Source organism: Melanotaenia boesemani, chromosome 5, assembly GCF_017639745.1.
Source record: "Melanotaenia boesemani isolate fMelBoe1 chromosome 5, fMelBoe1.pri, whole genome shotgun sequence".
NCBI classification, from domain to species: Eukaryota; Metazoa; Chordata; class Actinopteri; order Atheriniformes; family Melanotaeniidae; genus Melanotaenia; species Melanotaenia boesemani.
In genome coordinates, this window is record NC_055686.1 from 38,766,342 (window position 1) to 38,792,872 (window position 26,531).

The 26,531-nt window shown below is 41.0% G+C and overlaps 1 protein-coding gene across 1 annotated transcript; it reads left to right on the forward strand.

The window, feature by feature from the left end:
* Window positions 1-1,974: 1,974 nt before the first annotated feature.
* Window positions 1,975-25,586, forward strand: LOC121640398 (ras-related protein Rab-39B). Its single transcript, XM_041986113.1, has 4 exons — window positions 1,975-2,587; window positions 8,949-9,219; window positions 21,466-21,646; window positions 22,091-25,586. Exons 2-4 carry the CDS (start codon window positions 9,005-9,007, stop codon window positions 22,334-22,336), a joined length of 642 nt encoding a protein of 213 aa, XP_041842047.1. The 5' UTR covers window positions 1,975-2,587; window positions 8,949-9,004; the 3' UTR covers window positions 22,337-25,586.
* The last annotated feature ends 945 nt before the right edge of the window (window positions 25,587-26,531 follow it).

The following is a 26,531-nucleotide window of genomic DNA, read 5'->3' on the forward strand; positions in this document are numbered from 1 at the left end:
GCTGTGGTTGGAGAGGGTGAGGCCAGAGACTCCACCCAGCACCGCAGCAGCCGTGTCCTCAGAAGAAGTCCTGCAGGACGTTATACCTGATTCTGTGCATATGCCTGGGTCAGAGTTTCCGTGGAGGTAGTAACATTTTCCCACCAAGTTTGGTTTTTATAAATCCCAAAAGTTGACTACAGTATATTTGTCCTATGCTGGTTTTTGTTCCTATGCCAGCTTTAGAAATGAAGCCCCTGGTGTGCTCTGTTTAAATCAAAGGTCTTTAAATCCCCTTTTCCTTACAAATTCAGTGCTGTCCATTATCTTGTTTCATAACCTTCACCAAGGCAGAGGTTATGTTTTCGTCTGTGTTGGTTTGTTTGTCTGTCAGTCTGTTAGCAACATAACTCAAAATTATGGACCAATTTTGATTTTGTTTTTAGGATTTCAGAAATGGAATAAGAAACAAATGATTATATTTTGGGGGTAATTCAGCTCACCATCTGGATTCAGTCATTTTTTACTATTGGGAGATATGGACTTTTTTTTTTTATTACAGCTTTTAACTCAATGGATGACACCCAGAATCATTGGGGGAAAAATAACAAGATGATGTCATGGTAAATGTTAAATACACTAGCAACGAACCCAGGTTGCTGCAGTTAAAGACAATGTGAATAAAAGAGACGTATAGAGATGTACATGATGTGGTAATGTCTAAATAAGATGTGGTGTCTATACTGATGCTGTAAATAGGCAAAGCAAGGCAGTTTATTTGTACAACAAATTTCATGTACAGGACAATTCAAGGTGCTTTACATAAAACAAAAACATTACAGATATTAAGAAATAGTAAAAGGCAGCAATAGATTATGATATTAACTTGAAGTATAGTGTGGGGTTGGTAACTAGACTGGCTGATGGGCTTTTTGTGGTTTTTCTTAGGCTTGGCAGATGTCTGCGCTCTCTGATAGGTTCCTAGCATGCATGTCTTTGGAAACCAGAGTACCCGGTGAGAACATGCAAACTCCTCACAGAAAGGCTGCTGTTCACACCCCAAGTTAGCCGGGGATCCAACTGGTGCTGTTCTTGCTGTAAACCACACCATACCGTATATAATCTTGTCTCGTGTTCATATACATTTCACCCCTGACCTGTTTATAACTATTTTGCATCTTCCATTTTTGCCTGTTTGTCTTTAGGCCAGTAGTTTCCAATCTATTTTTCTTGGGGACCCCCTTCATGCAAATACCAAAAAGCCAGGAACCCCCTGTCCCACTCTGTGCTGAAACCATGCTTGGTTTTATGCTTTAAAAAGTGAGATTCTGACTATAAATAATGTTTTCTGGTGGAGTCCTCTCCTAAGACAAAGCCAAAGTTAAATTAACAACATATAGTCTTACTTTAAAAAAAAAAGTGTAGACATTAATCACGTGGCTCTGAGTGTTTAAACCTCGGAGACCCCCTGTGTTCTTTAGGGGACCACAGATTGGGAACCATCTATCTACTTCTCTTTTTACCCCATCTGTCATGAGGGGCATCTGTCTCTCTTTAGAGCCCTTGAGCTGGTGCTCCAAGTCTGTCCAAGTCTAACCACTCATATGAGTAACGTTTTTACTCTGTAGGCCTGCTCGGAAATGCAGCAGTTTTGACAGATGTACGCCCCCGCATGCACGCACGGTTTACAGCTTTTAGGATAAAAAAAAAGACTACAATTCCCAGTCGCAACAGTGCGATGACTCTGATCTGCGCATGCGCCGTGCAGCTCAGCGACGGCAGTGAGCGTGCAGCTTGTCACTGCAAAACTTCACGCACACAAAAACAAATTAAATAGAACTGAACAAATAACCAAACACAGTATAGAAACAATATATGTGTGAATTCTTATTTTTCTGTAAAATTACCAGTTACACAATACAGACAGCCTGACTCCCTAAAGTAGCTTTACGTCCTATTACTGCAGGGAATTCTAGATAATTTATCACTTTACTCCAGCAAATTACCCCCTTTTATTTTCAATTTATAACATTTTATAGATGTGCTAGCTGTCTTTTCTGGCTTATCTGTGTCGATCCGGTCGCGTTGCGGCTCTGCACGCTCCTTTACGGTAGTGGTACTGATGCGGGATGAGTCAGGCGATATGATGCTGCTGCTACTGCTGCCATTTCATCCGCGGAGAAAACCTCTAAACACCCAGCAAACACAGAAGTGATACCGTTGGGTTTCCCCCTCTGCCACCGTCACAGACACCCGTGCTGTGGAAAGAGAACTGGCGCTTTTATTTTTCTTTCTTTTCCTGGCTCCGCGTGAAACGACCAAGATCCGGGTTTTTGTTGCACCTGCTCTAGATGCGGTTTTCTCTTGGCTCTCCATCGGGCCTGACGCTAAGAGGGAAAACAACCCGCCTGTGTCACCGAACTTGAGAACAAACATCAATCTCACGAAGGCTTTGTCGCTGTTTTTTATTTTTTCTCTCCTCTGGAAGCTGCGCCCTGAGCATCGATCCAGCCAGACTCGTCGGTGCCATGGAGCCCTCAGCCACCTGCTCCTGAGCAGCGTAAGAGCAACGAACTCCGGCCTGAAGCGGATTTCACTGCTGCTACAAGTAGGCTGCTTTGCTTTCTAATCATGTTGCTGTTGTTCACCTTTATTTTAGATATGAGACAGCATGGCCGGCCTATTTATAGGCACGCGCGCGGCTCTAATAACTGAAACCATATAAATTTACGTGCGTATGTTTGCAATAAAAACACTTGAAATAACGCTAATATCCTAAATTTACTCCACAATGCTAACACAACTGGAGAAAAAAGACACTCTGCCCCAAAACAAGCTGGCTGCTGTTTGCATCATGTCAGCTGTCAGACATGTGAGACTGGTTGTGTCTTCGTCCTAGAAACTAATCATCCGGACTGAGGGCCCACCAGGCTCCTATTCACCCGGGATTCAGTCGTTAATGTTTGCATACCGACCGAGCTACGCAACCCGACTGTAACAGAGGCGCGCAGAGGATGATGGGAGGCTGTCTGTGTCTGGCTCTTTGCCTGCCTGATGGCCTATAGTGTGTTTATAGGCTACTTAGTGAGCATAGGTTGAGTTCAGGAAGTAGCCTTGGCAATTTATGAGCAAGCTCACGTGATGTTTACCAGCTGATCATTTCACTGCTGTGATTCTCTCAGGAAATGCACATATTTTAATAAATGGTTATTTCAAAGTGTTTTATACCCCTGAAAAAGGGCTAGATTGGCAAATTTGTAATCCTTAGGCCTGCACTGTTGGCCAAAAAGTCATGATAAAACTTGGAGAAGCTCATTTTGATTAAGGAGCTACAGCGGCCCCAACTTGACAGTATTCTGGCACTTTGGTTAGCTTAACATCCACAGAGCAGAAGTTTCTGTGTGAGTTGCTGGCAAATTGTATACAACTTAATTACCTTGTAATGTGTTTTAAAGTTGGGGCTGGTCCAAACGAAGCCAAATAGTTCAATACACAAAGCTTCATTGAATAAAATGTCATGTCAACAGTAATCACAGTTAGAAAACCAGCAAAGGTACAAACAAAATATCTCAGTTATTTGCCATCTTCTGTCCTGTGAAGCTTCTCATCATTTCAAAATCTAGTTTATGATTTTTATCATCCATCAGATTAGAAGTTGAGAATTATTGATGCATCAGTTTGTGCCACAAAAATCCTCAATCAAGAATGAAAGCAGACAGTCATGCATGTAAAAGCACAAATCATGTAAAATGTTGTATAAATCAGGATATAAGAGTAAACCATCATCAAAACACACGACATATTCCATATAATAAAAACAACAAAAAACAAACAAACAAAAAGGACAAGTCAAAACATCAAAACACTGAAAAAGTAAATAAAGCCTTACTGCTTCTATGAAAAGTTGCAGACGTGTGCTACACATACACTTGGTTAAATTATCATCAGTAAGAGTGAGCACCTTTATACAAGCAGAGATTTTATCAGCTTACTGGTCTGGAGCATTCAGGTGTGTTAACACAATACCAAGGAGGAAAGACAACAGTAATGATCTTAGAGAAGTAAACGTCGATGATCACCAGCCATTTCACCCCAATATCAGACTGTGCAATAACCAGAGTTACTGCAAAAAATCCAAGAGATACGTTTCAGACTCAGCCAGCCTCAGCGTTCATTCGTTTCTATACAGCTTGGTTCAGTTCAGGGTCGCGAGGAGCCCGTCAGCAATCAGCAGGCCAGAGGCAGCATGCACCCTGGACAGGTCGGCAGTCCACTGCAGAGGCTTCAGCATCTTAAATATTAAAGGTCCCATATTATACACTTTATTCCCAATCTGAGACCATTCATTAATATCTAAATGAAATATTTCCGCCATGGTATGGACAAATCGACCCTCAGTTTGAGTGCAGCGGCTTCTCTTCACCTCCCTCTTTTTAGCAGCTTCAGAAATGTGCCGTTTATGGTGGGCGGAACCCTGGTGGAGCAGCTCAGCTGTTGGCTCCGCCCATCGCATCGCCCGTCATGAGGTGATTGACAGGTTAATATATTTTCAAGCTATCAGACTAATAAGGCCGAAACGATAAAATAACTGCCAGCTCTTACCTCTCCAGCTGTGTCACGGACAGTTGGTATTGAACCTGGCTTCAGCTTCAAACGGTTGGCGAAGCCTGCTTTCCATGCCCCCATGTTGTGGAAACAGTCCTCTTTGAAATGCTGGCCACAGACATGCAAAACCTTTGGAAGTTTTCCGGGTACATTTCCTCCAAAAATAAAATTAATCCACTCAGTCCTCGTGGGTTCAGTGGATGGAAGTAAAAAAACGTTTTCGTGTTCATTTATGCAGCCACAAACAGAACAGTGCTTCTGTCGCTTAGCCATGTCCGCTAACGAGGGTTGCTGAAGAGGGAAAAACACTGGGCGCTAGGTGATTTTTAGAGGGCGGGCTTTGAGAGCCGGTAGGCGGGTCCATCGCTCTGTGGGGAGTGGTTATTGTCCCTTATGACGTCATAACGTACACGCTTTCAAACAAGCTCATTTCAGCGCTTACTTCCCTAGAGGTGGAGCAGGGGGGAGAGAGAGCGCCTGAAAGAGTTTCACACTTACGGGTCTCCTACACATGCGGGGGGACCAGTATGACTGTTCCAAAACCATTAAAAAGTGAATTTTGCATAATATGGGACCTTTAAAGTAAAATAAAAACAAAGTAGAAATTAACTTAGAAAAAGGCTGAATAAGTTTGGTTTGTTTGGAAGGGCTGCTAGGTGAAAATCTTTTTCATTTTTTTACAAAGAGCACAGCAGATGTTTGGAACAAGGTTCTTTGGACAGACAAGAGCAAAGCGAAGCAAAGCTCTACATTAAGAGAAAAACAAGCATATCTGCACAAACACTTCAACAGTCAAGCATGGTGGTGGAGGGTTGGTGATTTGGGAGCCTTTGGCGTTGTCTTGCAGCCACCTGGCAGTACAGAAATGACCACGAACGCCTCTGTGTACCAGTGCAGGATACAGGACAGGTGGTGTTTCCTGGTTTGGCCAGTGGCACACTGGAGGTGTCTCCCCACCACCTCCTGCAGGTGCCTTCAATGGCATGTTGACTCCTGGCTAATATTTCCTTTCCATAGCAAGAGCCAGAAGCTTCCTTTATCTGCTTTCTCTCCTAGCACCTCTGCTGCTTTCCTCAAGCTTGAGCCGGCCCCTCCTGCACCTTGCAGCAGCTTGACTGTTGATTGGTCCACGAAGCCCCAGAAACTGACCTCTTTATGGATTTCTAACCAACCACTTGGCACTCCACAGCCAGCTTGGTGTACCTTAGAGGCTTCCTTTTGTGAGTTTCTCCCTCTGCTACTAAGGGAGGGTTGGCTCTAAGAGCAGGACCCTCACCTCCACCATGGACCACATGATGATATCTGGCCAGAGTAGTTGTCACATGCTCTCAGGATGACAGCATAACTGTTTCCTGAGGTCTGCCAACGTCTGCTACTCTAACCATCTCTACGTCTAACCCTGGTGGGATCATGTGTGTTCCCAGGCTTCATAAATCCTACTAACTCATACTTTGATACCATCAGTGTGTGGTTTGCTGCTCTCTCAGATCTTATCCAACTTTGTCATGACAGGGTATAATCACACCAAAGTATTGTAATAAAATGTGAGTCCATCTATCCAAAATGTAAGCTAGTGGAAAATGGGTCATCCAACAGAACAATGATTCCAAACGCAGCAGGATGGCTGAAAAATAAAAGAATGAATTATAATTTCAAGTCATTGCTGCTACTGAAATCATGTTTTTTCATACTTCTTCTGCATTTGGTGTGACTTTTGTTGAATAAACAACTGGAAGATGTCAAGTGTTGTAATTTATGTTCTGATTAATAAAACATTAGAACTCTTTATGACTGTAGACAAATGTAGAAATAAGTTACATTGAAGACAATTTTTATTTTCATGAGTTTCCAGGTGAAAAACAGATCTCCACCTGTAAGGACAAATGTTTATACATAAATAGCAATAAAATAATGTTTACATACATAAATAGCAATAAAATAGTTGCATAAATCTGCTTATATCACAAAACATAAATGCACAAACTCTTACTGAAGTCCCGAAAGGTCTGGGCTTGTTATTCGAAGGGTCTTACAGAACAATCAGATGCCAAATCCTCATCTGAAAAAGGGCTTTAGGCCACAGGCTATAATCCAGAAAGCAGTCTTTTATTAAAAATCAGTTGAAACCATCAAGTGACTAGAAAATCGTAAGAGGATTTTCCAATGCCTCGTGGTTTTAATTGAATCACACAATGAATCCAATGAAAGACAGTGATAAGAGTGCATTGTAGAGGGAAGGTGGTAAAAAACGCAGTGACTAAAACTGCTTTATTTGAGATATTTATAATTGGGTTACTACTACAGCTAAATAGGTAATACTGTCACGACCCGCATGGTAGGCTGTGACTGAACGAGGAAAGAACATGCAGAATACTGCCAAAATATATTTTATTTAGAAAAATAGCTCTCTATTAGCAGAAAAGTGTGTGCACCGTAAGAAAAGTGGTGTAAAGTGGTTGCAAGTCAGTGTAGTGGACAAACCAGTCTGCAAGCAGGAGGAGGGAGCGAGGGCCCAGGCCGCAGCGAGGGGCCCGACCCGGATCGAGGGCCCGGCCCGGATCGAGGGCCCAGGCCGGAGCGAGGGCCCAGGCCGGAGCGAGGGGCCCGACCCGGAGCGAGGGCCCAAGCCGGAGCGAGGGCCCAGGCCGGAGCGAGGGCCCAGGCCGGAGCGAGGGCCCAGGCCGGAGCGAGGGCCCAGGCCGGAGAGAGGGCCCAGGCCGGAGCGAGGGCCCAGGCCAGCGAGGGGCCAGGCCGGAGAGAGGGCCCAGGCCGGAGCGAGGGGCCCGACCCGGATCGAGGGCCCAGGCCGGAGCGAGGGGCCCGACCCGGATCGAGGGCCCAGGCCGGAGCGAGGGCCCGGCCGGGTGCTGTGATGAATAGGAGTCGTTTGAGCAAAGAACAAATTAGTACTGGACCATGGGATGTATACTCACTGGCCACTTTATCAGGTCCACTTTGGTTGGACCTTCTTTTTTCTTCAGAACTGCCTTCATTCTTGGTGTCATAGATTCAACCAGGTGGTGGAAACCTTCCTCAGAGGTTTTCTCCATATTAACATGACAGCATCACACAGTTGCTGCAGGTTTGTCGGCTGCATCCATGATGAGAATCTCCCGTTCCACCACATCCCAAAGCTGCTCTACTGGACTGAGATCTGGTGGCTGTGGAGGCTGTTGGAGTCCAGTGAACTCATCGTCATGTTCTAGAAAGCAGGTGGAGATGATCTGAGCTTTGTGACATGGTGCGTTCCACACAATTACATCACTACTAGCAACCTGAACTGCTGATCCAAGGCAGGATGGATTTATGCTTTAATGTTGTTTCCACCTATTTCTGACCATACCTTCTGAATGTGGAGCTGCAACGTTTCTCCATCTTCTATTGTCCAGTGTTGGTGAGTGTGTGTGAATCGTAGCCTCAGTTTGCTGTTCTTAGCTGGCAGGAGGCTTCTGCTGCTATAGCCCACCTGCTTCATAGCTGGACATGTTTGTGATGACATTCTGCCTTTCCATCATCTCAAACCAGTCTGTTCATTCTCTTCTGACATCAACAAGGCATTTCCACTCTGACAACTGCCGCTCACTGAATATTTTCAGTTTTTCAGACCATTCTCTGTAAACCATAGAGATGGTTGTGTGTGAAAATCCCAGTAGACCATCATTTGACCCTGAACAGTGCCAAAAACAACATGCAGAACCATGCAGGCCTATACTAACCTTAGATTTACTTTAAAACTGTGAAAGAAAATTAGAGTAACCTAAAACTTAGCCAAGGTTCAAACAGGGAACCTTCTTTCCAAGCAGCAACAAGCCACCACATCAAGCCGCCTGTGTGATTCATCGTTTTCCCAAAAAATTGGAAAAACTATAGTTTGAATTTTAAAGCATCATTAGCAACGTCTTCCTCAGTCATCACACATGATTATGAAACATAGCTGAAGTTATTCATAACACTCATAATTAAATATATATAGTATATTAAAGACGTTATTATAGGCCTATGGGAAATGAGTAGTAAACAAAAAACGACTTTTTTAAAAAAGCAAAATTAAGAAAAAATCCTGAAAATGTTGTTCAGATTGTGTGTAAATCTCATAGAAATTTTCTGTTCTAGTGTAAGAAAACAAAAAGCAGCAACAATATCAGTAAACCATATGAAAACTAATCCCCGCAGCTGTAGTGACACAGCAGCTGGTTGGAGCTGTAATAATTATAATAGTGGAGACCAGCAGTGCGGGGGGGTCGGTGTGGCACTGGCTGGGATTGGGGGGGGGGGTAATTCATTTAATTCCAGTCAACTAAGAAACAAAAATGACTGATTTCATTATTCTAATGGCGTTAATTCCTCTCTCTCGCTCCTCTCAGCCCGCAGCGGACCGACACGCGCACGAGAGGGAACCGACTCACAGAGGAGCCAAGTCATGGAGGCGATATGGCTCTATCAGTTCCGGCTTATCGTCATCGGGGACTCCACGGTGGGCAAGTCGTGCCTGATCCGGCGGTTCACGGAGGGCCGCTTCGCCCAGGTGTCCGACCCCACCGTTGGCGTGGACTTCTTCTCCCGGCTGGTGGAGATCGAGCCCGGCAAGAGGATCAAGCTGCAGATCTGGGACACCGCGGGTCAGGAACGCTTCAGGTGAGCTGTAAGGAAACATGAAGAGCCGTAGCGTGCCCTGCTTGACCTGGTCATGGTGGGTAATGGAGAGACCACAGAGTGCTGCATGTCTCAAAATATTAGCATCTGCCTGCTGGATGTGTTAAGATCTTTTTTTTCTTTGTCTTTTCTTTTCGTCTCCATCTCCAACATTATTTAAATAACTTTATATGGAACATTTGTCTATTTGAACTAAATTGCTGTAAGTAACTGACTTATATAATAGTATTAATAGTATAGTATATCACCAACATTATATGCGAGATAAAACAACATTTTTGCCATGAGAGCAAGTGACCATATTCTGATCTATTCTCTTGTTAGTCAAGTGTGAATACTTCTGCATTTTCAGAAAAAATACAGAAGCACCATGAGGTAAATGGAAGCATTGCATGATCTATTTAAACTAAATCAACTTTTTATTCTTTTCTACAGTCATTTAGCAGAAGTTTTTATCCAAAGCAACTGACATTTGAGAGTAGGAACAACACAAGCAAGAATTCAAACAAGATGGATGTTATAATTAAGTGGTAATCAGACTGTTGTAAGTATATATATATATATATATATATATATATATATATATATATATATATATATATACCTACCATCTACCATGACACCAAGATTCCTGGTAGAAGACGTAGACACAAGCGTGATGGAGTCAAGCTGCACGCTTATCTGTGGCAGTAAAGAAGGATTGGCTGGAAAGACAATAAGCTCGTCTTGGACAGATTTAGCTGAAGGTGGCGATCCTTCATCCATGCGGAGATATCAGCAACATGCTGATATTCACATTTAGACGTTGTGTCGTCAGGTGGGAAAGAAAGGAAAAGCTGAGTGTCATCTGCATAGCAGTGGTAGGAAAAACCATGAGAGCTAATGATGCACCAAGTGAGGAGGTGCACAGTGAAAAGAGAAAAGGGCCAAGCACCGAGCCCTGAGGCACCCCTGTTGTCAGCCCATGTGATCTGGACACGCCCCCTCACCAAGATACTTTGAATGATCTCCCTGTGAGGTAGGACGTAAACCACGAGAGGACAGATCCTGAGATGCCAAGTGAGAACAGTATATGATGGTTGACCGTGTCAAAGGCAGCAGACAGGTCCAGCAGTATACGGACTGAGGATTGACCAGCGGATCTGGCAACCCGTAGGGAATCAGTAACTGACAGGAGAGCAGTTTCAGTAGAGCGACCTTGCCTATAGCCAGACTGATATGGATCTAACAGGTGTTTAGTGTTGCATTTTACACAGCAAAATACTGGGTGGGTCCTAGTTTCTGGTTACATGACCTTATATCCTACAAAAATCAGGGTAATCAGGCTGCAACATTTCTCTGAATTCATTGCTGGATTCATGGATAATAGGTGTATGTTTAGCAAATAAAATACTGCCATAACTAAACAGTACAAGTGATTGAAAACTGTACAGGAGACTCTGGAGGGATACTACGAGTACAATGAAGATCATCCATCCATCCATCCATCCATCCAGGAATAGGTATACACCATGTGCAACTGTATGACAAATAGAAAAGAAACACAAACTTCACAAGCAGAAAACTTAAGGGGAAGACATCTTGGAAATGCAGCAGCAGATTCAAGGTCACTTAGTGTCATGCATCCTTAGCAGGGAAAACAATTAGGAATTTGAGGTTCACTTCTAAGTGATATAGAAACTGAAACAGACACCCAGAACAAGGTGTGGCCCATACCAATAACTGCTGGTTTAGCAGAACTGAAAGCCAGAAAGACGACAGTTAAAGGGAAGACCTGGAGCTGACCTCTGATCTCTTTGTCTTCATAGAGATCAGTGAAGTATCTGATTGGAAGGAGTGATGTTTGTGGGCATTTCTGTATCAAGAGTCAAATGGAACAAAATTGGAAAAAAAAAATGAAATAATGCATGGAATTGATTCTGCCTGGAAAGAAATGGGCCTCAACTGGGAAAAACCTAGGACTCTCATTTATGCTGGACTTACATCAAAAGACTTTAAAACGATTTGGAAAAGACTCTAGAAAACTACCGGCTCACACCTGCTCACAAGTGCCGAGTCTCAGACTGAGATCTTACAAAGACTGGGAATCTTGTGGGGGTCACTATTTACAAGACTACAACTAGTGTCTTTTAGCATTTTTTGTAGACAGCTGGTATGGAACAGGGCTGATCTGCCCATAGCAAAGCTAACAAGGGGAGAGTTTCCCTCCAGGATCAGTAAGGAATTACACATTGTGTGGCTCTTCATCTCCACCAGGTGTTCCACCGGCTCATCAGCATCTGGAGGATGAATGAGTTTCTATTCTTCTCTCATTTGTTAGATCATTATACTGTAACACATAAATGATCCACAGCAGATGTTTACTTCTAATAACATCCGCTCCTCTTCCTGGATGTCCACTGACCACCTTTCATCACCGCTGTGATGTCCTTGTTCTGTCAGGATTCCTGTTTCTGCTTTTGTCAGAGCTCATCTATTGGTTGTTGATCGTATTACGTCATTGCGACGTCACACACAGCCCAGACTAGAGAAAGACTGACATGAACCAGCGCAGATTACCGCCTTAAACCTAACGATGGAGATGACGGGAGCGCTGCGACTCCAGTAAGACTCCTAGATTTCCCAAAGAATTCTGTTCCTGTGAAAATGGTGGAAGCCCAGCATCATTTAGATGCTTTTAGATCTCGGCGTGGACGTGGTCTTACATCCCAGCAGTGTACTTGTCCTTGTTTAAGAATCCTTGTTTAAGAAGGTGGTTGATGAATGTCAAATCAACAGCCTTGTTGTTTCTCCTTGTACAGGACCCAGTCTTAACAAATGATTAATAATACGGTAGCTGTGTCTGTCCACGTGCCCAAAACACCGCAGTAATCCACTGTAACTTGTGAGACAACTCCAGGCTTTATTTAGGAAACAAGGAGTTGTGAATTATGAAATGTGTAAGCTGTAAGAAATCATGCATTTTCTGCTAAATCAGAAAAATGTCAAAACTTAACAATATTGTTTTAAGTCTCATGAGAACATTCACGGGTCATGGCTCAAAGAAAGGAATATCCTCGGGGTATTTGCAGAATGAGTTTCAAGCCATGAAATTATCACACAAAGTTTTGTGGTTTAGCGCCTTCCACCGCCTCCTCCTTCCTCCGTGTTAGTAAAACACAGCGCACTGATGATGACGATGAGTAGGAACTTAAGCTTCATCTGTGTTGGGAACAGAGTGAAGGAAGCTTTGTATTTGGAATATCTGAGCCAACTGTAAAACTGCAGCATTTATAGTTGTGTACTGAGGTATATGCATTTCACATTCAGGGATGACACAGAGTTGTACCAACACAAACTCCAGCCCTGGAGAAAAGAGGAAAGAAAATGTGTTTACTGGTGAGATCCCAGGGACGGAGGAATAAAATTCAAATGAAACCAGGCAACACAAAACTGAGGCTGATATGAACACATTTGAAAAGGTATGACTAAACTACAAGGAAATGTCATGGGGTGGTTGGTTGGACTGGTGATTGTTTTGGAACCGAGTCTATTCAGGTTAGTTGCTTTCAGCTGCAGGAGGTGTGTGGACCTGGTTGGATCCTCTCTCTACCACACCTGTCTTGTATCTGCTAATCAAGAGGCTGGGTATATCAAGCTGCAGGCTGCAGGAGCTTCTTGCCAGTTCGTCTGCTCGACTTGGTCTGAGGCTGCTCCAGGAAAGATTCCGCCTGCCTTTCTGCTGCCCTGCCTGCCGCCCTACCCAGTACGGAGAATATTGGATTTTTCCCTGCCTGTACTACCGAGCCCTGGATCCTGCAAAAGCTAAGCAGAATTTACTACGCGGTGAAGACCTCCACTCCTTTGTTCCACCGTACCTGCCCGTGGGGTTAAAATAAACTTTCACTTTTGCATTTACAGTGGCTCTTTGTCTGCTCCTTGGGTCCATCATCTTTCCCGCAGGAAAACAGGAAAATGCTTTTGTAAAAGATCAAAATGGATCGATGAGGAATAAATCCACTTATAAGGATTTTCTCTGGATTAAGACCTTTTTTACCGGTGAACTCCAGAGCTAACTAACAGGGACATGTTAGTTAATTAATCAAACTATCTCCCGCGACAACCTGATTATTAGCTTATGTTTGTGTAACATTTAAAAACTAAATGTCCAGCCATTTTATGAAATGATGCATCTTTAGTCTAATAAATTGGTTGGTTTTCTTTTTTTATATATTGTGCTGAATTATTAGCATTTCCATTCAAAGTTCTTGCACTTTGTTTGTCTATTGTGAATATAACATTAATTTAGAGGCATAAGTGGATAAAAACTCAAGGTGATCCTTCAGTAGGTCTGCTAAAGTTGACTTGTCTGGTCATTTCTGAGGCACATGAGATGCATTTGTTCAGATGTTTTTATATAATTATGGAAAATTGTAACACTGAAGTCCTTGCCTGTTTGAATTCATATCATACTCCTCTCTTCCTCTCTATCAGTGACACGTATGTTTTAGTCGTTGCTGTTTCATTGGTTTGGTCCTTGGTTCCATAAATACACCTGTATATATTAAGGAGTGCATCAAATCAAATGACTCACACAAGAGGTTGATGCTCTCTTTTCTTACTGTATCCTTTCTGCTGACCAATCCTTTCCTCCACATCTTTCATGTCTAAATCCATCTGCATCCTTAAGGTCGTCATCGTCCATCTCTATAGTTAAGCTGCACTGTGAGGAGCTCAGTTTATTTGCATGGGGAGTTAATTTTTCTTTGTCAAACTGCAGCGATGAAGAGGTTATGTAACGGCATAATTCCCGTAAGTCCGGAGGCTCAGCTCGTACAGCTTCTTAATGGCTGATATTGATATTAGATTAAAGTCGCCTCTGCATTTACGGTTATTAGGTGACTGAACTCCTCTGCTTCTTTACCCGATAACTCATCGCTTCTTTTCTTTCTTTCACAGCTCTCATGTATTTATCCCACTTTTTCCTTTAGCACTCTGTCTCTTTCCTAAACATAAACCTAAGAGTAAAAATGTGTAGATCAAATTATTGAATGTTTTTATCAGCTCTGCAATGTAGGCTAAGCTACAAATGTTAGCATGTCCTGCTAACTAGCTTAAGTAAAATAAAAACAAATAAGCATGAAGCTCTTTGTTACCTGACTTCTATTTTAAGGCACTTTGTCAAGCTCCATTAAAAGTGTGTTTACTTGACAGAATTATGTTTTTTTTTTTGTAATTTAAGTTTTTATTAGTTTTGCATTTTATAAACACAATACAAAAATTGAACAAAAGAAAATAAACAAAAACAAATTGGTGAGGATAAACTGTGTGTATCCTGTCAAGTCACTTCGTACACATATAAGTGCAAAAGCTGTCCCATTGTTCCAAGATGGCTTCATTCATACAATGCATTCTTCCCAGCATTTTTTCACAAGCAATATTTTCAGTCATTTTTTCTGTCCACATTTTAACTGTTGGAACCCGAGGGTCCTTCCAAAATTTCAAAATAAGACGGGCACATGTCACCAGTCCAGTATTTAACACTCTGAAGGTATGTTTATTCAAAAGAGGTACCTCACTTTTATCTCCTAATAAACATAGTTTGGGTGATTTAGGCAAAGTACAAGGTAACCAGCCCTGCATGTAACTCAAAATGCTGTCCCATATCGGAAAGACTTTGGGGCATTCCCAGAGAGCATGTATCAAAGTACCTCTACTCATTTGACACTTCCAACACAGATCATCTCTGCCAACACCCATTCTGCAAAGTCTGGATGGTGTATAATAATATCTATTTAAAATTTTGTACTGGATAAATTTACCCCTGGCTTCTCTAATGTATAACCCATTATTTAAAAGGATTGAATCCCACAAATCATTATCAATTTTGCAACCTAAATCTTTTTCCCATATTACTTTGAGACTTTTACTTATATCTTTTGAAATCCAGGGGCAAATATTGTACCATTTTGAGGCTTTACACAATAGTGGGGGTAATCGCAGAAACGTCTCCACCGGGTTTGCATCCTGTAATACCTTAACCTTTTCTTTTAAACAATCCCTTATTTGCAAATATTTCCAAAAATGACCAGGACCTTCCAAATTAAATTTGCATTTGATATCATCATATGACATGAACACATCTCCAACCAGTAAATCACCAACAGTTCTAATACCTTTCCGTAACCATTGTGTCCAATAGATAGTTTCTTTACCAATTTTAATTTTAGGATTATGCCACAAGGGGGCATATTTTTGAATATAAGGGATAAGTTTGTATTTCTTATGTACCTCCAACCATACCGTCTTTGAAAATTTCAAAATAGGATTTTGCAAATTATTGTCTTTACTTATTTTTTGTAGCAAAATTTCAATTGGCGTGAACGGAGATGCTAGTTCTCGTTCTATAAGAATCCAGTCCAGGTTGATCTCCCCTGCCCAATGCTTGGCTAATCGAGACATCTCGAAAGAAATGCTATAGTGCTCTATATTGGGCAGGGCAAGTCCCCCTCCCTTTTTGGGTTGGTAAAGTCGATTAATATTGATACGGGGTTTTCTACCATTCCAAAGAAAGTGCTTTATCATATTGTTATAACTTAATATCAGTGGCCGCGGGATGCACATAGGTAACATTCCCGTATAGTAATTAATAAGTGGGGCTATAACCATTTTTACTGTATTAACTTTCCCCCATAATGTCAAATTTAACTTAGTCCATTTATCCAAATTAGTCTTAATTTTGTTAAGCAATTTTCCTATATTGTCAGCCATAATGTCATCTATATCTGGGCCCAATTCAATTCCGAGATACTTCATTCCTTTATTCATCCACTTAAAATTGAGACCAGATAATGAACCACGGCTGCAGGTGTGGGAGACTGGCATGGCCTCAGATTTATGCCAATTTATTTTGTACCCAGAAAACACTGAATAATTATCAATAACATCTAGTAAATTTGTAATAGAATTTGTGGGATCCTGACATAATACCAAAATGTCATCTGCGTATAAAAACAATTTGTGTTCTCTGCCTCCCCCATGTACACCCTTTATTTTTGAATTTTCTCTAATTTGAATGGCCAAAGGTTCCAAAAAGATAGTGAACAACAGTGGACTTAAATTGCACCCTTGACGGGTTGATCTGGAAATATTAAAAAATGAAGAGAGAATCCCATTTGTGAACACAGCTGCCTTTGGACATGAATATAAAGTTCTAATCCATTTGCAAAAGTTAACACCTACACCAAATTTCACCAGGGCAGTGAACAAAAAACTCCATTCTACCCTGTCGAAGGCTTTCTGGGCATCTAAAGATACAGCCAACACAGGAGCTTGATTATTTCTATGCACCCATAAGAGATGCAGCAATCTTCTCATATTATCAGCAGCAGATCTGCCCTTGATAAACCCTACCTGGTCCCTATGAATAATTTGAGGTAGTACAATCTCTAACCTTGTTGCTAATATTTTGGATAATATCTTACAATCAACATTTATTAAACTTATTGGTCTGTAATTGGCTGGGTCAGTTAAATCTTTTTCACCTTTCGGAATTAATGATATTACTGCCTCGTTAAAGCTTTCAGGTAGTACCCCATATTCAAACGCTTCGTGGAATACTTCCGTTAAGAATGGGCAAAGTATGTCCATAAACTTCTGGTAGAATTCAACTGGGAAGCCATCAATCCCTGGTGACTTTCCAGTTTTCATTGCACCAATGGCTTTTTTAACTTCATCCTCAGTCAGAGGGCTTTCCAATTTGTCCTTTCCCTCGTCTGAAATTTTTGGTGTTATTATTTTGTCAAAAAATGAATTCAATTGATCCGTACTAACCGTATTCTCAGATGTATACAAGTTTTGATAAAATGTTTTAAAAACCATATTAATGTCTGATGAAGACGTAACTAATTTATCACCTTTTTTAATGGCAGTAATAATATGTTGGTTATCCATTTTTTTAAGTTGTCGTGCTAATAACTTTCCAGTTTTTTCACCGTTTTCATAGAAATTAGTTTTAAGCCGAAAAAGAGCGTATTCCACTTTCTTGTTATAAATTTCATGGAGACCGAATTTAAGCTGAACGATTTCTTTAAATGTATTATTATCAAATTTTCCAGCCAGTTGTTTATCCAGTATACCTATACGTTTTTCCAGCGTCTGGATCTTTTCTTTACTTTCTTTAACTTTACTAGAGCTATAACCTAGACACTTGCCACGAACAAATGCTTTCAAAGCATCCCATACAGTGGCCAGCTTGTCTGTAGATCCAACATTCACCTCTAGAAAATACTGTATGTCCTCTCTGAGTGTTGAAACAAATTTTTCATCCTGCAAAATGCTTGAATTCAATCTCCATCTGCCCTTGCTCTTCATCTCAACCTGTAAGTTTATGTGCAGTTCCACAGGTGCATGATCTGTTAACGCAATGACACCTATTTTACAATTCTCTACTAAATCAACACATAAATTGGAAATCAAAAAATAATCTATTCGAGAATAAGTTTTGTGGGAATGTGAATAAAAGGTGTATTCCTTTTCCAGAGGATGTACAAGTCTCCAAATATCTACAAAACCGAGATCATCTTTTAGAGAGTTTAATGCTAATCCTGTTTTTGTGATTGAGGTTGCATTGATGGTACTCCTATCGATATGCTCATCAGGCACATTGTTAAAATCTCCACCGAGCAAAACATTCCCATCTATGCTTCCCAACATTTTATTAACCTTATATATAAAATCAGGATCATCCCTGTTCGGGGCATAGATATTACACAAAACAACCTTGACTCCATTAATAAGTGCCTGTATACATAATCTACCATCTTCATCCTTCAATTGTTGTAATAGAACAAAATTGAGTCTTTTATGAATAAGTATCACAACACCACGGCTTTTACTTGATACTGAATTATGAAAAACTTTCCCAACCCAATCTCTTTTAAGCTTCAAGGCTTCACTTTCATTTTCAAAATGGGTTTCTTGAATATAAGCAACATCAGTGTTATGAGATTTAAGATAACTGAGTATTTTTTTCCTTTTAATTGGTGTGCCACAGCCATTTATGTTCCATGACACAACATTAACGTAACTATTGGCCATCTTTATTCTATACTAAGTCATAATGCACTGTATCAAGTCTTAAATAATTAAACATGTTTTGACAGCTCAGGATAACACAAAATGCAAAAAACATGAGTACCTCACCTTCAAAGTTTCCACCAGAACAAACAAAAAACAAAAATAAAAAATGAAGCACTGTCCTGAAACAGAACATGACAGTGTCAATGCCCTCCCGGCAAAGTCCAAAGTTTCCGGTCCGTGTGGGTCCCGCAGACAGCAACCTCCACTCCAGCTGCCCAGGCAGCACCACAGTGATTCCGATCCCGTCTTGATAAAGTTACATCACGCTTCTCTCCCATAAACATAACAACAAAATTTGGCCAGTAAGCTCATCACTCCACCACCTTTTCAATGTTATCCCGCACAAATTTCTCGGCCTCTTCGACGTCCTCAAAACTTAGCCGCTGGTCTCTCCATGTGAACCGGAGTGTTGCCGGGTGTGTCAGTGTATGCTTCACCTGATGCTGCCACAGCGTCTTCATCACCGGGGAGAAGAGCTTCCTTTGCGCCGCACGCTCAACTGTCATATCCTCATAAAATGACAGGTGGCAGTTCTCCCACATTGTGCCCTTCTTTTGTTTGGCAGCCATCAGGACTTTATGTCGTGCAGAGTAGCGAAGAAATCGCACAAATACAATGCGGGGAGCCTGTCCAGGGTTGGGGCGCGGTTTCAGACTTCTGTGGCATCGCTCAATTTCAAACTCATCTCCATTTAAGCCCAAACCATCAGCGAGAATTTTCTTCACACAGTCAGTTAGATTGCCACTCGTCCCCAGACTTTCCTTTAGCCCAACAAGTCGAAGGTTCTTCCCACGACTCCTATTTTCCTGGTCGTCAACACGGGCAAAAAGTTGCTGAAGCTTTTTAGCACATTTGCTATTATCTCGAACCACACTAGCCACCTTGTCCTCCACATCCGAAATCCGAGCCTTGGCTTCGGTCAGTCGTATTTGTGTTGCATTTAGAGTACTTTTCAGCTCAGCCATTTCTGATTTAATAAATGAAACATCTGTTGCAACACCGTTCAGCACGGCCCCCATTTTCATCATCTCTGCAAATAAGGCACTTATATCCATCTTTGGTCGCTCTTCTTGGCTGGCAGTGTCGACGCCAGCTTTATTAGCTTTCGGAGGGCTAACATTAGCCTCCCCCATCGCAACTGTTGCCAAGCGTGTTTGTACGCTCTTTTTCTTTTGACTTGCGGCCATACTTCACAAAAACTTCAAACTCTGTCATTTCAAAGAGTTACCAGTGCCCATTAGAGTACCTTTTGGGAGAGTATAAGTTGTTTAAAATCTGTATTAAGTTGACGGGATTCGGAGATCTCCTACGACGCAGCCATTCCCTGGTACCTCACCACGTGACTCCAGAATTATGTTTTTTAAGAAATCTGTTACAGATCACACTAATTTCAGTAAACGTCATCCCTTATCAAATCTCCCTTTTCTTTCCAAAATCCTGAAAAAAAACGTCAGTTTCAGGACCAACTCTTTCTCAATAACCTGTATGAACAGTTCCAGTCCTGCTTTCACCACTGAGCTCCTTACATCCTCATCTTCCTCACCAGTCTCATTTACAGATTAGCCACCTTTACACTAACTGACACACACCTGGGGCTTCATTTATCAACCGTGTGTACAGACAGAAGTGTGCCTGATGTGTGTGTACAAACCTTCCCATGCGAAGTTCGAGATTTATCAGCTAGTACTAGAATGTAGGAAAATGTGTAAACTTAAGCACATTCGTACCACACGTACACCCAAAACCTAGAGATAGATCAGAGAAACGGCATTATTATTACTGCAGCTGTCGCAGTGATGCCAGGACCCGCGTTCCTTATGTAAAGCACTTTGGGTGCCTTGGTAAGCGCTATATAAATTAAATCCATTATTATTATTATTATGATTATTATTTGGTTGAAATAATTACTCAGTAAACGTTTAGAAAAAAATAAATGAACAGGCGTGTTGCTTAACTGGTTTCAAAACTTACAGAAGACGTGATAGACAGGTGAGAACTGACCACTGATATAACGTTATCAAATAATATTTCAAACTCTGTGAGCGTCATCTGACATCAGCTGATCTTAATGCTGAGATCACTGTTTTAGTTGTTTTAATTTGTGTTTGTTTTTAGTCTCAGGTCTGATCTGGTTGTCTTTTTCCTGTTTTATTAAGTAGAGTCCATCCGTTTGCATGTTCAGTTTCTTTTACTTCGTGGTCATTCAACATCACACCTGCTTTTTGTTTTCTTTTGTTCCTCAGTATTTCTGCTTCTGGTTTTCCTTTGTCTTTTCCAGATTGTAGTGTTATGTTGTCATGTCAGTCATGTTACCACCGCACCAGTCAGGTTGGTCAACATTTGTCTTGTTTTTTCTGTCAGTAAGTTTAGTTGTTTTCTGAGTTTGGTCTACTGTTTGTTAAGTTTACCTGATAGCCCAGAGGTAGGCAGATCAGGTTTGCAAGTTTTAGATTTCACACCATGTGAATCTGGTGTGTCAGAGCATCTAAAACCTGCAGGACTTGCCTAATCCTTTGGGTCCTTCCTCCTCGTTTCCTGCTGTCTGATCCTTGACACAGCTGGAATTTATCTGTACAAACCATTTTCAGTTGGTTCAATCCCAAACTGATGGCTTATTAAAAGGTGTCTCATTACCAAGATGTCAATAAAAACAAAACAAAACATGATGGGTAGAATAAGAAAGCTTCTGCAGCCTTATTGCTGCAAAACATACTGATGGCAGGGGTTACAGAAGGATGGGGGCATATTCCGGAAGTGGAAAGGACATCATTATAATATGAACCCAACCACGAACGGGTACTCTTCACAAGATTTCTGACTGAGGAGTACCTGGAGGCCAAACTATGTCAATCATGCAACAGAGAAGAAACCACAAGGTTACAGTCTGTGGAGCAGATGGCAATAAAGTTATCTTCCAGCCAAAATGTTAACAGCTTTCTTCTTGATAATGTTCCACCTTTGAGAGAAGAAAAGAGGACAGAGAAAGTCAGTGTCATTTGTACAAGCTTCCAGCTCCAGAGAGACGATCACAGCAGCAAATTATTCCACAATTCATCCTCGTGGCATCAAGATGCCTTAATATTACCTTGTGTTTCACATCCTGTGCAGGTCCATTACCAGGGCATACTACCGTAACTCTGTGGGCGGGCTGCTTCTGTTTGACATCACCAACCGCCGCTCCTTCCAGAATGTCCACGACTGGCTGGAGGAGGCTCGCAGCCACGTCCAACCACACAACATCGTCTTCCTATTGGTGGGCCACAAATGTGACCTGGAGGCTCAGCGTCAGGTGTGTTCGGTACAGACGTGGACAAAAATGTGAAGCCAAATATATTTCTTATTAGGCTGCTTTGTGTGAAAGTGATGTGCCAGAGGGGACAGTGTCTGTTTTGAACATTTTCAAAGGCTGCTGTTTTAAAAATAACCTTTTGTTCAGCAAGCATTTCGCACAGAGGCGAGTCATCAGTGGGCTTTTTTTAATTCTCATGGGGCAGCTGGGAGACAGAAAGTAAAAATATCACAATTAAAAATGAGGCAATGCAGGATGACGGTGCAATTTCTAGTGTACATACACTCGGTATGGGATTGGGATCAGAAACACCATTACATTTTCCATGGTTTTCTGCTCATTTAAAAAAATACCATCCTAAATGTCTCTGTTCAGGACATGGCTGCTTTGAATGCATAGTAAATGAACCATGAGGCATTCATAGATATGCATCCAATCTTGTAGGTGACCCGGCAAGAAGCAGAGAAGCTGGCAGGAGCGTACGGGATGCGCTACATCGAAACATCTGCCCGTGACGCCATCAACGTAGAGCACGCCTTCACTGAGCTGACCAGAGACATCTTCGCCTTGGTTCGGTCCGGTGACATCACAATCCAGGAGGGCTGGGAGGGCGTGAAGAGCGGATTTGTGCCCAACGTGGTTCATTCGTCAGAGGAGGTGACCAAGAGTGACCGTCGCTGCCTCTGTTGATCTGCGAGGAGCTTGAAACAATGGGGCGGAAGGTTTCACGAGGAGTTAAGGGTTCAGAGGGGCGTGGCTGATGAACTGAGGCGTCGGCCAGCTGACTGAAAGTGCCGGTAACCCCTCTGTCGTTATTCCTTTAAACTGCTTGTAAAATGGGACGTTTGAGGAGTTTAAAAAAAGTGCTGCTGTGCGGTGTAGAAGAAGCATCTTGAACGTTCATGGATGACTCATGAAGTTGGTCCCACTTCTGTGAACGTTTTATTTCCCAGAAGGGAAGGATCGCTGATGCTCATTTGACGGCTTCCATTGAAAAAATTAAGTTTGGTTTTGGCTTCTTGCCTGAAAAATCACTCCTTGAAAGTCTTGCAAAGGCCTTAGAAAGAGGATCCGTTCTGGTTTGTCTAACTTTTCCCCATCATTTCTGCTCCACATTAAATGCCTTTCAATATGCAATTACATGATCATATAAGGGAACACGTCATTTTTTATTCATTTTCATTCAAATGCTTATATGCGGCACGCTTTAATTAAATCCTTCTTGACAAAGTTGCATCTTTCTTGTGCTGACATCTCGCTCCACATTCCAGAAGTCAGACCTGGAGGTTGTAAATATGATGAGGGAAGAACTATTTCCTTCCTGGACCTGTGAATTTGTCACCCCTTTAGGCCTCTAGTGAGCTGAGTGACACTGACTACATTGTGAAATATCAGTGTAACTTCACAGCTTCACCCAGCCGATTCATAGCAGAAGAGATGTGTACAGCTTGAGCGAACAAGGTGGATTTGTGCACTTGAACGATACTGGAGTACTGTACTGGAGCCAGAACGCACCTTAACCAAGTCTGGCTGAACTGTAGACTCGTTTGGGATGTTTTAAGAGTACAAATAAGCAAACCTGGGATATTTTATTTCTTGAAAGCAAAAACCAATAGAGAGGGTCCATACCAGGCAGAGGGATACTTAATGAATGGACTCCACATAAGAATCATGTTACCCACAATGCACGTTTAGGACAGTTGGAAATGTAGCCTAATGAAATCAAGAAAAATGTCCAACTCGGCTCACTACAACTTCTAATTCTGTTCTGTGTTTTTTTTTTAATGTGTGTAATATCAAACTTTTTATTTATAGTTCATACATGCCAGTGCTACAGATATGTTACCACCATGATAACTTGGGTATTGATCATGAGGCCTCCAATATAAGATAATTATACAAACAGAAATACAGGTTAAAATGGTTTGAATGTAAATCTGAGATTTCAGTATTTGAAACTGAAACCAGGTGCATGAAACATTTCTTAGTTTCCAACTACATTTAGCCTACTTCTAACAGTTTTCACCTTCATCCAAAATTAGTGTGTTGTGGGAGTTATAGACTGAACCATAGATTGCTGCCTTATGTTTTATGTAAAAGACTGATTTGGGAGGATTTATTTATTTACTTTCTGTAGGAGAGTGAAGTGAGAAGATGGTACTTCTTTTATGCCTGTACACTAATGACCAGTTGATGGTTTCCATGCCTGCAGAACTACTTACTTTGCAGAAACAAAGGGTAAGCCTCAGTTAGCTCTGCAATGTGGGCTAAGCTACACACGTTAGCATGTCCTGCTAACTATTTTAACTAATACAAAAAAGCCTGGAAAAATCAACTGGAACACTGTTTTGACCAAAGTTGGAGGAACCTAACCAGTTCCAACCACAAAAAAAAAAAAAAAAAAAAATCTGTCTGCCCCGTGCATAGAAAGTAGTAACAAAAAGAAACGACTGCAGTAATAAACAGTTTTTTAGTGCTCTCAGTTTATGTCTTATTAAATCTACCCAGCTTGGACACACTGAGCAAGTCTTTTGGGTTTTTTTCAACTTCAGCTCATGCAAATGGAAGGCGACATAAACTGGTCATTCTGGTGTTAACTGAGAGGGTTTAGTCAAACACTGGACAAAACTGTTTCCTGTGACTGCTGTAATTTATAACTCCCTGCTGTAGTTATAAACTTCAGCAGGTAGTTATAAATTATAGCAGGTAATTATAAATTACTGCAGGTAGTTATAAATTACAGCAGGTAGTTATAAATTACAGCAGGTAGTTATAAATTACAGCAGGTAGTTATAAATTACAGCAGGTAATTATAAACTACAGCAGGTAATTATAAATTACAACAGGTAATTATAAACTACAGCAGGTAATTATAAATTACAGCAGGTAATTATAAACTACAGCAGGTTGTTATAAACTACAGCAGGTAGTTATAAACTACAGGAGGTAGTTATAAATTACAACAGGTAGTTATAAACTACAGGGGGTAATTATAAACTACAGCAGATAGTTATAAATTAGGCTGTATCCTTGTGTTCTGAAGTATGAAAACTGACATGGAATAGGCTGGAGATGGAGGTTTTAGCCTTTCTTTCCCAACACAGCGGGATATAGCCCAGAATTTCTGGTTAATTCAGTACAGTTCATTGTCACAACTTTAATGCCATCCTTGTGTCCTTGTAGACTTTATTGATTAGCTATAAAGGTTTAGCGCTAACTAACAATCTCATCACCCAGACCCTCCTCAAAATGAGAAGCCTTCCTTTCTGTGTACACATAAAGTATGGGCAACATTTAGATATAAAAAAAAAGAATACATGTAAATATGACGAGATATACATGTACTCTTGTGGATGCAGAAAGCATGAATTGGCCCAAAATCTTAAGCTCCTACCTGGGACCATTAGCTTAGCACCAAGACTGACACTTAGCTATATCTTTGCAATCAGAAAATATCAGCTAAATAATCACACACTCATCCGAATGACCAATTTGATTTTCTATTTAAAAATAATAAATTAAAGAAGTTGTAACATGTTAAAAATAGTTGGGCTAGTCTTAATTCCAGTCTTTGTGCTAAGCTAAACTAAGCTAAGCTAATATTTGCTACATTAGCCTTTTTAGTTCAGTGGCCTCATTAAAGGTTCCCAAATTGTTTCCCAAAAATGTTTTATTGTTTTGAGTTATTGTTTTATTTTGTCTTGTAACATTGACATTATGACTTAAGATATGTTGTGATTTGAAACAAAATTAAAACTATATGAAAAGATAGCAATTGATCAAGAAGCATCAGAACTTATCAGGTAACTTACCTCCCTGTTGTTGTTACACCTGTAATAAACTACCAATTATGGACCAACTATAACAGTATGTTTATCTTTCCCAATATATTGGTTGTATTTGCTACATATCAATAAATCATTAAAATATGGTGATCAAACAGAGGAGACTTCTAGCTCTGTTAGCAACTAAATGTACAATCAGTCACTTTGGCCAGTTGGTTGGTTTATTATTTGCAGAATTTCCATGCAGATAATTTCTACTTTCCCTCCTTCCTCAATATGAATATGAATTTATTTACCTGAATGTGGCAAATATTGTTAGAAAATATTACTTCTTGCGCAGCTGGACTATAAATCTTGTCTCTGTTCCTGCTGTGATTACAGCACAGGTTGCTTTTTGATAATAGTGACATTTCAATATAGGTCAGCGATGATACTGCATTATTTTATTACACTGTACGCCTTCTTTTTTCATGTCACCAAAGAGTTGTGTTCATATCATTTTCGTTTTTGCATGAATGCATCAGTGGAGGTGAGATTTGTACATTTTGTCACCAGTTTAAATGTCATTTATGTGAATAAGAAATATTTACAATCCAAGCAAAATACTTTTCAGAGATCTGTGATTGGAAAGAACAATCCATTTCCATAGTTATACACATTATATGCATTATTCCTTAGTGAATGAAATGTTGTTACCAGACAGAAGAGACTGATCTTCAAAAGGCCGTTCAAGAATTAAAAAAGAAGGAAAAGAAATATAAGTCTTAGCTCTTACTGATGCCCTCCTTGACAACAAAGGTTATGCTTTCCTCTACATATGCTTTGCTATGCCTTGAACTACTTCATGTTCCACAGAGTCTGCAGATCTAAGTGGGTGAGAGCGGATGCAACTTATATAGAATGACTTGAATCTTCTGGTCATTTCTAAATGTGAATATTAAGTAAATGGACAAGATCTTCGATTCCCTAAGCTTTCCGATTTTAATCTTTATTCTACTAGTTGTGTGCTAATAGTTGATTTGTTTGTACCAAACTGATGGTTTGTTTCTGTCAGAGGGCAGTTGGTTTAGTATTGAAAAACCAGTCTCTGACCAGTGATA

What these genes read in the sequence shown, in the direction of transcription:
- LOC121640398 (XM_041986113.1), top strand. Translation starts at nt 9,005, where the DNA reads ATGGAGGCGATATGGCTCTATCAGTTCCGGCTTATCGTCATCGGGGAC. An exon ending in GCGGGTCAGGAACGCTTCAG is followed by an intron (nt 9,220 to 21,465) that starts GTGAGCTGTAAG and finishes CATCCTGTGCAG; the next exon opens with GTCCATTACCAGGGCATACT. An exon ending in ACCTGGAGGCTCAGCGTCAG is followed by an intron (nt 21,647 to 22,090) that starts GTGTGTTCGGTA and finishes CCAATCTTGTAG; the next exon opens with GTGACCCGGCAAGAAGCAGA.